The 12,606-nt window shown below is 42.2% G+C and overlaps 1 protein-coding gene across 4 annotated transcripts in view; it reads left to right on the forward strand.

The window, feature by feature from the left end:
- Window positions 1-6,531, forward strand: part of LOC123754384 (uncharacterized) — a 106,827-nt gene extending 100,296 nt beyond the window's left edge. For all 4 annotated transcript variants that reach the window (XM_045736750.2, XM_069326471.1, XM_045736751.2 and 1 more), the window contains 2 exons: window positions 714-795; window positions 2,545-6,531. In XM_045736750.2, the coding sequence (XP_045592706.2) occupies window positions 714-795; window positions 2,545-4,956 (2,494 nt within the window). In that variant the 3' untranslated portion in view covers window positions 4,957-6,531. The remainder of the gene's footprint in view (window positions 1-713; window positions 796-2,544) is intronic.
- The last annotated feature ends 6,075 nt before the right edge of the window (window positions 6,532-12,606 follow it).

A 12,606-nucleotide genomic window follows, 5' to 3' on the forward strand; every position in this document is an offset into this window, starting at 1 on the left:
ATATTATATATATATATATATATATATATATATATATATATATATATATATATATATATATATATATATATATATAAATATATATGTGTGTGTGTGTGTGTATTTCAACCGACCTTCAAAAATAAATCTTTATCTACAAAGTCGTGTAAATGACATTCCAAGCAGAAGTTAATATATCAATTGTAAAGTCTTTAGTAATCCCAAGTGCACAGTGTGAGTTTAGCTCACTAGCAAACCACTTCAGTAACAATAGTTGTGTCCGGTCCAACTGATTAAAAATCCACAATATTTGGGGGTGGTTTTTCAACATGTTAATCGTCTCTGTATTTTGTCAACAGTTAACTGCTTTGTTAAATCATTACATTCGATATCAAATAGTGCCCGAGTTACGAACTTTTTATTATGTAATGACTTAATTTACAACTTGATATTGTCTTTCAGTTTCCGGTAACTGGCGGAAATTTGTAAAATGAAAAAAAAAAAATATCCAAAGAAATGTTGTACTCACCTAGTTGTGCTGACGAGAGTTGAGCTTTCGCTCTTTGGTTCCAGCCTCTCTTCCGTCAATTAACTGGTGCTGTGTTTAATAAGATGTGTGAATTGTATAATTTAAACTCTCACATTCTCTCTCTCTCTCTCTCTCTCTCTCTCTCTCTCTCTCTCTCTCTCTCTCTCTCTCTCTCTCTCTCATTTACTCACTTCTCTTCCCCAAGGGTGAAAAGCTTACCAGGGAGTGTGTTAAGGATCAACAGCTCTCGCAACTCTTCCTTCGAGCGAGATGACCCAGCACAATCGGTAAGTCAGACCACTGTACAATCGGTAAGTCACACAAGTGAGCAATCAGAAATTTAGATGGTTTGCGCAAACTGTAAGTCAGGTAAGAGTTTGGTCACTGAAATGGGTAAGTGAACACATATAACAGTAGGGTAACTTCAGTGAGTGGACACATATAACAGCAGGATAACTTCAGTGAGTGGACACATATAACAGTAGGATAACTTCAGTAAGTGGACACATATAACAGCAGGATAACTTCAGTGAGTGGACACATATAACAGCAGGATAACTTCAGTGAGTGGACACATATAACAGCAGGATAACTTCAGTAAGTGGACACATATAACAGCAGGATAACTTCAGTAAGTGGACACATATAACAGCAGGATAACTTCAGTGAGTGGACACATATAACAGCAGGATAACTTCAGTGAGTGGACACATATAACAGCAGGATAACTTCAGTGAGTGGACACATATAACAGTAGGATAACTTCAGTGAGTGGACACATATAACAGCAGGATAACTTCAGTGAGTGGACACATATAACAGCAGGATAACTTCAGTGAGTGGACACATATAACAGCAGGATAACTTCAGTGAGTGGACACATATAACAGTAGGATAACTTCAGTGAGTCGACACATATAACAGCAGGATAACTTCAGTGAGTGGACACATATACCAGCAGGAGTAACTTCAGTAAGTGGACACATATAACAGCAGGATAACTTCAGTGAGTGGACACATATAACAGCAGGATAACTTCAGTGAGTGGACACATATAACAGCAGGATAACTTCAGTGAGTGGACACACATACCAGCAGGATAACTTCAGTACGTGGACACATATACCAGCAGGGGTAACTTCAGTAAGTGGACACATATACCAGCAGGGGTAACTTCAGTAAGTGGACACATATAACAGCAGGGGTAACTTCAGTAAGTGGACACATATACCAGCAGGGGTAACTTCAGTAAGTGGACACATATAACAGCAGGGGTAACTTCAGTAAGTGGACACATATAACAGCAGGGGTAACTTCAGTAAGTGGACACATATACCAGCAGGGTAACTTCAGTAAGTGGACACATATAACAGTAAGATATATTGCTAGTAAGGAAAATTTATCGCAGAATGTAAAGGTAATTTGTTATGGTAATTTTATCGTTAGTAATTAAAATTAATTAATAATTATTATTAATGAGTGTAGATTTACGCAATATTGCATGCTAAAAATCAGCTTATAATGCGTGTAGGCACCTTTATTGCATGCATATCCCTCTGCTGGTTCTCCCAGCGGAAAAATTAATAGAAAAATAAATTAATTAATAATTAAAAAATTAATTAAAATTTATTAAAATTAATAATAATTAATCACAATATTCCAAGTTAAATAAGGAAGCCATTTTTTGTATTTTTTTTCTCGTCATTAAATGCTAAATTTGATCTCTTGACTACTCGTCCTTATATTTTACCTTATCTATATTCCTATAACCGTCCCCATACTTTCTCTTCCTCGGCTTCTTATGCTTTTACCTCCACATTCTGTTCGTTAGGAATAAGTGAAGAATACAAGAGATTTCCATAAAAAAGTTAGATAATACCAAGATGCAATACCATTGATTCATTTCCTACGTACCTATTGTCTTGTGAATTCTATGAGATTCCTTTATCATACCATTAATCCAATGGTTGCTGTAATTACTGTAATGTTCTTAATATCGGTTATGCCTCCTTGGTAATATTCGTACCCTTTCACAGGTTCGCTCGGAGTTCCTTTCTGTACCAGGAGTAAGGCTACAGTCTACTGGATCCAGCAGTGACGGATACAGTGCGGGATCCTCCACCCATGACCTGACGGGGGAAATGACGGCCATGGCCCTGCTGGGGGTCCCTGGCCTGGGGCCACGAGGCAACAAACCCGTGCTCCAGCTGGGTGGCATGGACTGGGATAGCGACCATGCCACTGCCGAGTGGATCCAGACCATCGACATCAATGTCATCCAACCAACACCCAACATCTCCCCTTGCGGGTCTGTTCGCAGCGTCTCCGACAACACTGACCTGGCCAGGCTCCCACTGCCTGGGCGAGGCCGGGAGGCTTCCGTCATTTCACTAGATTCGCCAGACTTTGACAACCGATCTATTGGATCTGATTCCGTGTTCATGGAGGATTCCGTATGTGATACAAACAGCAGCAGGTCTGAAAGCATAGATAGTGGAACCCCTTCCTTCCTGGCGTCGACACGCTCCATGCTCACCCCATCACCCAGGAGCGCCCGTCGTAAGGTACAATCTTTCCGTCTAGGCATAAATCCCTCTGCTTCTGCTGCCTCGCCCGTGCCTACCCGCGCTCCAACTCTGGCTGACCTGCATCGCCCACGTGACCAGCGAAGTCGCCAGAAGCTTCTTAAGCGACAACAGGTGCAAGATATTCCCATGCCCAGTATTACACGTTCTGGCCCAGCCATGACGTCTCTGTTCGTGCCTACGATGGGAGGTTACCTAAACGCTTCCTGTGAGCGCTTAGCTGCTCATTCTTCATTAGTGGCTGAAAGTGAACCGGGCAGCAGCTTGGGCTCCACCTCTTTGACGCCAGCTGGCAGCACTGAGGAGGAGCCCATGTGTGCCGTATACACAGTACCGTCATTACGTCGGTGTAATTCGGCCACGACTCCTGGGCAGAAGGAGGAAGCAGCTGGTTGGAAACGGGCAGATAGTGCCCAGAACCCTACAGTTCGACGAGCAGATAGTGCTTCTGGTCCGCAACGAGAGTCTAGCGAGTCATCCAGCGGATCTGAAGACGCCAGCGAGTCTGTATCATTCCATTTGATGGTGCCAGCTCTTAGTATAGACTACCCAAGTAACGACACCAGTCGCGCTTCCTCTCCCACCCTCTCCCCACCAAGCTCTCCCAATTCCTCCCCACCTTCAGTTCGCACTACTGCAAGTCCACTGCCCACAACAACTATAGAAGCACCAGTCAAAGCCACTCTTGCACCATCGACGACTCGAGGGAGGGGTGTGAGAGACAATGGTGGACGACGAGTTCTTCGACGACAGTATAGCCAGTGCATCCCACCGAGTCCAACACTATTTCGTGACGTTCCTGCTCCCAGCTCTCTCCCAACCTATGTCGAGGAAGACGATGCATACGATGACTTTTCCTTCCCAGCTGCACCACCTCCTTCACCCTTCAGAGCCGGCCATACCCTATTTTTCCGTCGAGATTCCGGCCCTCCCTCACCACTCGTAGCAGCCAACCGGCGAGATTCAGGACCTTCTCCGCCTCCTTTATTACCCATGAATCTTTCCCGTCAAGATTCTGGGCCTTCCCCGCCCCCTTTATCACCTTACTCCCTCACTTGCCTAGACACCGGGCCATCTCCACCCCTCTTATCGCCATACCATCTCATCCGTCAAGAGTCAGGGCCTTCCCCACCTCTCTTATCTCCATACTACACGAACCGTCAAGAATCCGGGCTCTCCCCTCCATTCTTATCGCCTCGTCATGTCAGCTGTCAAGACTATGGAACTTCTCCATCCCCTAACCACTTCCTCCATCAAGACAATGGAATTTCCCCATCTAGCAACTTGCAACGTCAAGATAATGGCTCTTCCCCATCACCAAATCACTTCCACCGCCAAGTCTACAGAATATCCCAGTCACCTGATCAACTCCTCCGCCAAGGCTACAGAGCTTCCCTATTCAGCCAAGTTCTTCGACAAGGTAATGGAAGTTACCCATCCACTAACCTCTTACGTCGTGAGGACTCTGGAACTTCTTCATCTCCTAACAACTTCAACAGCCATCAGGATTCCGGAACTTCACCATCCCCTAATAATGTGAGCAGCTGTAATGACTCTAACTCGTCGTCACCACGCTCCAGATGCTTTCCGCACTCTAACCAAGACTCCAGCACATCTTCGTCCCTCCGATCAATGCCCTACGAACTTCACCAAGGAGACTCCAGCACACCTTCGTCCACTCATTCAGGTGCTCACGCTACTCAACGCCAAGATTCCATCCCACCTTTAGTCGCCCAGTCCCACCAACTCCAGCGCCAGGACTCAAGCTCTCCCTCCCTGGAACTACCAACAGACCACACGGATGATCCCGAAGACTCCCAGCCGTCTTTGCCTTCCTGTTCTGTCATGGAGACCTCCTGTTAACATTCACTACTCCCAGTGTAGGATTTCTAAAATTTGCCGTATAGTGAGGGTTGAAGGTAAAGTAAGATCTTGCTAATAGCCTCACATGCTAAACATTGATTACTCAACGTATTAGTTGTATTATGTGTATTGTATTTACAGTGTGCAAAACACAAGCGGTATAAATATGTTCTCTCATTCTACAGACACACACACACACATACAAAAGTGATAGCCTAATAAACCTTATGTTAGAGTTAGCCCTTAAAATATTTTCATACTCTTTAAAGTAGAACACCTACGTTTTCTGTTAGATTCTGCTGGCGTAACGTCGTTAAATATTGATGGATATATTTTCTGTGCTCAAACCACTGATCGCAATACCGGCATATTTATGGCTAGCTGATTGCCTGGTTTGGTGTTGGGATTAAGGCTTATCAACCTCTGCCGCATTATTATGGTCACACAAGGACGCAATGACCAACCAGCAGGTATACTTTTGTCCAAAACTACAGTAAACTTTACTAAACTCTCAGTGAATGTACACCAAGAAGCTGGATTCATCTCTCGGTGTACATATCCCCTGTGGCAGCTGACTGATAAATGCCACAAGGCGACCACATTGGGACTCCACACTGCAACTTATAAATAGCGTTACTGCAAACAGTAATGTATGAAAGCTATAAAGAAAATTATGTAGGCTTACTAAGATCACACTTTTTCCCTAGACAAAATTATTAAAGACTGTATATCTAGCTCTACTATATCATTAGTCAAATTATTAGGCTCCTTTATCTAGTCCTTGGTTCAATACTCAGTTATAGGATCTCTATAAGCTATTGAAATTTTGAAAGAAATATCAAATCATTCCATATAAGAAACCCATCATATCATATAGCATAGCTGGGCGTGTATTACATGTATAAGCTTTTCGGCCTACATGGTTATTATAGTTCAAGTATTTTCTTTATCAAATATATTTTTGGTTATAAATATTACATATTTCTTTCTGTCATTACTGGACAAATTATGAAAGATTATGAAATCAAGCCAAATATTGGACAAAAATTATGCTATATGGATAAAATATTGGAGTGCAGTATAGAAACTAATAAAGCTTTTGATAAATTCAGTAAAGCTTCTAAAAGAAGTGTAGAAAAAACTCACTGTAGTTGTGTTGTGAGTTGCTAAAATTCTGTTTATTATAAAATATGCAACATAAGGGATTCCCTCATATAAAACAATATCTTTTGAATTCGTGACATATTTATGAGAAATATTAAGTCAGTTTATCATAACTAACAGATAATAGTATTTTAATTAAACCTCATGTCAGCAGAAACATGTTTCTTAAGTGATAATGTCCATACACTCAGCCCCGGGTCCTGACGCGTGGAATTCAAAATTCATCAATAATTGTACCAGTAGCGCGAGCGCTCAATGTAATATGGAGAAAGAGCCTGGATACAGTGGAGATATCAGCAGCACTTAAATCAGTATATATAGCTCCACTACATTAATGAGGTAGTAAAGCTTAAACAAAAAACAATAAACTAATTGCACTAACATCCCAATAATAAAAGTGTTTGAACCAGTGATTAGAAGTTAAATCTCCAGTTTTATAGAAGGCTTAGGACTTATCAAGAGAAACCTCAAAGTCATTGCGAATATAGCACTTGGAAGGGATCAGGATAAGGACTTGGGACGGATCAGGTGAAGGAATGGTTCCCGACCCACTTGGACGGTCCGGGAATGATCGCCGACCTGCATGGAATTTTAAGGAAAACAATGAAATTCAAAACTCAGGTCAACAGGGATTTAGAGCGTGAAGGTCCTCTCCTTCACAGTTACTGAGCTATGAAAAAATCACAGAAGCATTAGAAGAAAATAAAATGCAGATATTGTATATACAGACTTTGCAAAAACATTCGATTAGTGGGACCTGTGTGTGATAAGTGTGATAGCTCATAAAATAAGATCATTAGGAATACCGGGTGAAGTGGGGCGTTAGATTTTCAACTTTCTGTTAAACAGAACTAAAAGCGTTACAGTCAATCAAATAAGAGAAAGTCCAAGTACAGTGAAAAGCTTTGTATCCCTGGGTACAGTTTCTTGTACAACTGATCTAATTCGTATCTCGGATATACACAAAAATATTAGTCACAGCTTCGTGTCATCCTTTGCTGATGATAAAAAAAAAATCAGCATGAAAATTTCCTCTGTAGATGATACTGAAAAACTACTAGCCGATATAAATAAAGTCTTCGATTAGGCAACGGAAAATAACATGATGTTTAACAGTGATAAGTTCCAGGAACTTATGTATGGTAGAAACGAGGAACTTAATCGAAACACAGGGTACAGGACACAATCAGACCTACTCATACAAAGAAAGCAACATATAAAAGATCTGGTAATTATGATGCCTAACATCTAGTAACTGTAACCGAGCAAATATAGCGGCGGCCAGGAAAGTGATAGGATAGATTATGAGAACGTTCAAATTCAGAGATCACACAGCAATATTAATACTGTTTAAATCACAGATGTTGTCCCGTCTTGAGTACTGTTCAGTATCCCCTTTAAAGCAGGAGAGATTGCTTAAGTAGAGGGAATACAGAGAATCTATGCGGCACGCATAGACATGATAAAACGCCTAAATTATTGGGACCGTCTCAAAGCTCTTAAAATATACACTTTGGAAAGAAGATGAGAGAGGTATCAGTAATATATTCATGAAGATACTGGAAGGCCAGGTTCCAAATTTGCACAGTAGAATAACAACATACTGGAGAGACAATGCGGATGGAAAAGCAAAATAGAACCAGTGAGAAGTAGAGGTGCCATAGGCACAATCAGAAGTTACTCGTTGTCTGAACATCAGGATTCCACGGCTGTTCAACACCCTCCCAGCAAGCATTGGAAATATTGTCGGAATAAAAGTGGAGGTCTTCAAAAATCATTTAGATAAGTTCCTGCAAGAAGTGCCGGACCAACCAGGCTATAGTGGATATGTGAACCTGCGGGCCGATCCAGGCAACAGCCTGTTGGACCAAGTTATCACAAGTCGAGCCTGGTCCCAGGCCGAGTTCGGGAAGTAAAAGAACTCCCGGAGCCCCTCTCCAGGTATAAGGTAAAATGCTATATATATATCAAGCAAATTTGTTGTTTTAGATTCAACTACTCAGAACAAAACGTTCTAAGTAGCACGGGCTATGGTGAGCCCGTAAGTGGTGGCTCTTTGGAACCATTATCTGTATCAATAGCTGATACTGGAGATCTGGGGATGGGATTCGTGCACCCACCAATCCAATCCAAGAGCAGGAAGGACTACAGATGATGACTGATATAGATTAAGCCATCCTCAAGGTGGCACGGGCATGAATACCCCGTAAGTGGAGGCTTTTTCAAGCCATTACCAGTACCAATAGGTCAAATTAGCAACGGTCATACCTCCAGTAGGTCCAGGCTGCATGACATGCATCTCACCTCATTCCAATACTCTTTATTTATATCTGTTGGAGTCCCAGTGTGGCCTCAAGATAACTTCCAGCAGATCTATTCAATCAACCCGCTATCCAGTAACAAGTGTAGATTTATGAATGATAAGTTACAAGAGTATTACATAAACATTATATAATATGATTATATATATTATATATATAAAGCTCTTGTAAATGATCATTTCCTGTCCATCACTTTCACTGACCCCTGATATAGTTTATTATGAAATCAGTATCGGTTGCGGCGCCTACTGCCAACCAAATCAGAATAAATGTACTATATCTTTTTATTTTATTTTTTCACCACAGACGAAAACAAAAATGAATCCATTTATCCGTATTTGACCCCACCAACTTTCCAGTGACGATGGTGCAGAGAGAGAGAGAGAGAGAGAGGGGGAGAGAGAGAGAGAGAGAGACAGAGACAGAGAGAGAGTTAAAGTTTTCCGTTAACTGTTATATTAAATTTAAGGTATAGGTGTTGAACAAAGCTGAGGTCTCGTGACAGTGTGTGACACACATGACCGTGTACCACCTCCCAGTAACTGTAGTTGTCAATGTCATACTAAAACTGTCGGTGTGATAAATCAAAATATTTTGTCCCAAGTGTTCCCCGACATTCCCTCTGAGTGGGATGCCGAGGGTGACAGCGGGCCAGACATTCATCCATCTCATCATCCAAATGTCATCCATATATATATATATACTGTGGGAGAGCAGTAACTATATCAGTGATTAGTCGTGAAATGTGAAAAATTATTGTTTATATATATAAATAAAAAATGTTTATATACATATATATATATATATATACATTTCTGTGCATGGAACCGCCAGAAAAATGCGGCTGTGTTCGGGAAGAAGATCCTTGACTAGGATGAGGATTCTTAACCAATCGGAGAGCTCCATTTATTCGGTGATAACATAATTGAAATCTTATGATTGGTCGCGAGTGTGTTGTGATAATGCTGCTCATCACAGCCTCGTGATCCAACCTTACGGATCATATATTTTCCTGAACACAGCCCAAAATTATATATTTATCTGAGTGATGTAAGCCTAATACACAATATGAAAAGAATCGTGTTAAGAGACACCCATTACAGAAAATAATTTATATTTGTTTATATACTTTATAAATGACAAAAAAAAATTGGACTTTAAATTTCCTCATAATTATTCTTTATATACGCATTTCCTTATGAGTATGCTTGTGCTCAGTGATATATATATGTATGTATGTATGTGTGTATGTATGTATGTATGTATGTGTGTACTCGCCGAGTTGTGCTTACGGGGGTTGAGCTTCGGCTCTTTGGTCCCGCCTCTCAACTGTTGATCAACAGGTGTACAGATTCCTGAGCCTATTAGGCTTTACCATATCTACACTTAAACTGTGTATGGAGTCAGCCTCCACCACATCACTTCCTAATGCATTCCATTTATTAACTATTCTGACACTGAACAATTCTTTCTAATGTCTTTATGGCTCATTTGGGCACTCAATTTCCAACTGTTCCCTAGTGCGTGTGATTCTTTGTGTTAAATAAACTGCCTTTGTCTACCCTCTCAATTTCTTTGAGAATCTTGTATATGGTGACCATGTCCCCTCTAACTCTTCTGTTTTCCAGCGACGTGAGGTTTAATTCCTGTAGTCTTTCCTCATAGCTCATGCCCCTCAGTTCGGGCACTAGTCTGGTGGCAAACCTCTGAGTTTTCTCCAATATAGTTTTATGTGTTTTATGTTTGACGAGATACGGACTCCGTGCTAGAGCTGCATGGATTGCTGCACCAATGCATCTCCAGGATTGGTCTGACATACGTGGTATACAGGGTTCTGAATGATATGATTCCTTACACAAGTTTCTAAAGGCTGTTTTGCAACCTGGCATATGATGCTGATGTTATCCTCTTGATGTGGGCTTCGGGGGACAGGTCGGGCATGAGGCCAAGTCTCAGGTCTTTCTCTCTCTCTGATTCTAGAAGAATTTCATATCCCAAATGATACCTTATATCTGGCCTCCTGCTCCCTACACCTATCTTTATTACATTGCTTGAGTTAAACTGTAACAACCATTTGTTGGACCATTCCTTAAGTTTGTCCAGGTCTTCCTGAAGTATATTCACCTAGTTATATTCACATAGTTGAGCTTGAGGGGTTGAGCTCTTCTCTTTCGGCCCGCCTCTCAACTGTCAATCAATCACCTGTTACTAACTACTAACTTTTTTTACACATACACACACACACACTCAGAAAGCAGCCCGTAACAGCTGTCTAACTCCCAGGTACCTATTTACTGCTAGGTAACAGAGGCATCAGGGTGAAAGAAACTGCCCATTTTTCTCTGCCGGCGCCGGGAATCGAACCCGGGATTACGAGTCCCGCGCGCTATCCATTCAGCTGCTAGACCCCAGAGTGTGTGTGTGTGTCTCGAACTACCAACCACAAGAGTGGGAGACGGTAGCTCTAACAACTGCACCATGACCAACGTTAATAAGGAAGGATTCCTGAAGCAACTAACTGCTGCCCAACTGGAATTTTAAGCTTAAAATTCAAAAGTAGCAAAGTAGCTACTGACAAAGGCCTGAGACAGGGTTGAGAGTGCTCTAGTAGTTATTTCACTATTCATATGTGGCCATTCTGCACTTATTATATCAGTGATTACTGATCTTTAGTGCATCTGTACTTGTAGGAGAGAAATGTCTATTTGTTCAAAGTAAGCGGTCAGACGCTTGGAGCCTAGCCTCACGAATATTGCAGGGTGAAAAGTCTGGGTTCCGGGCAGAACATAGGATGATCGTGATCGAGCTCCATGTTCCCCCCTTTTGCAGGAAATGGCGAACTACCTTAATTTGCAAGCTCGCTATGTAAAAAAAAAGTTCATCCTCGCTAAGATTGAAAGGAAAGTGTTGAAGCGTGGAAGATGGGTGTGGGAGAGGTCTTGCGAGGCCCGGGTCTCTCTCCAACCCACTTCCCCCCATTCATCACCCGGTGATGGGTATAATGAAGGGGGGGGGGGGTTGAGACCTGGGCATCAACCGGGTCTCTCTCTCTCTCTCTCTCTCTCTATACCCTCGTTTGCCACTTCCTTCACTGCCCCAGGCCTTGTAATATCTCGACCGCGCCACCCACTACTACCACTGAAATAACCGTGCAATCTCCGCTCCTTCTATGGTAATAACGGATGCTATATCGATCATGTAAGATGTTAACACTCGGGCCGTCATACGAGGACGTGAACCAGTAGACAGAGGAGAGAGAGAGAGAGAGAGAGAGAGAGAGAGAGAGAGAGAGAGAGAGAGAGAGAGAGAGAGAGAGAGAGAGAGAGAGAGAGAGAGAGTGCGGAAGAGTGAGGCAGAGCGAGGACGAGAGCAAGGGAGGGAGAACGAGAGCAAGTGAGGACGAGGGAGAGTGAGAAACTAGTTAGGGAGAGTGAGACAGAAAGATAGAAATATTCGTAGTCACAGCCCTCGTATGAGTTACCAAGTAATGCTGCCATCACCCTGAGTTACCGGACAGGGGACCGGAGTGAGGTTCGTAGGTCTTAATTATTAGACCTATCTTACCCCCTTACACTTAACACTTCATCACATCAACAACTTAAGTGGAACGGTCTAGTGGCCCATGCGGTTTTCTGTAAAATCTGGGAGCCACTTGATTTGGGCTTCTGTGCACCCGTGTAGCAGGGGTTTAGATCTTTCTAAAGGGACCTTCTGTCCAACCATGGGAGCCATAAGCAAAATAAGTCACCGAGGGATGACCTCTGCGACTCCCAGTCAACCAATTGGAAGGACGGAGTGATTAGCTCTCAGCCAAGGAGAGATTATTTCTAAGTAAGAAGGGGGAAATGGGTAACGAGAAAGAATGAGCAGCAAAATATAAGACTATGAGAGCTCGCAGAGTAAAAATTCCATCCCCTCGAGAAAGGAATAGGCTACACTAAATAAAATGAATTATCCCAAATTTTGGCCAGCCTCAAGGTAAGATTCCCGAGATTAATACCCACCAGGAACTCATTTATAACACTATGTTACCAAGATAAAGATGCTGACATTATAATCAAAGGAGAGCACACATGAAAACTAAAAACCCTCCAAATTTTATGTTACAATACCCCAGGAGCTGAAGACCAAGAAGCCAATAGCCTTAAAGAGATATGACAAGTCA

Source organism: Procambarus clarkii, chromosome 18 (assembly GCF_040958095.1).
Source record: "Procambarus clarkii isolate CNS0578487 chromosome 18, FALCON_Pclarkii_2.0, whole genome shotgun sequence".
In the NCBI taxonomy this organism is placed as follows: domain Eukaryota; kingdom Metazoa; phylum Arthropoda; class Malacostraca; order Decapoda; family Cambaridae; genus Procambarus; species Procambarus clarkii.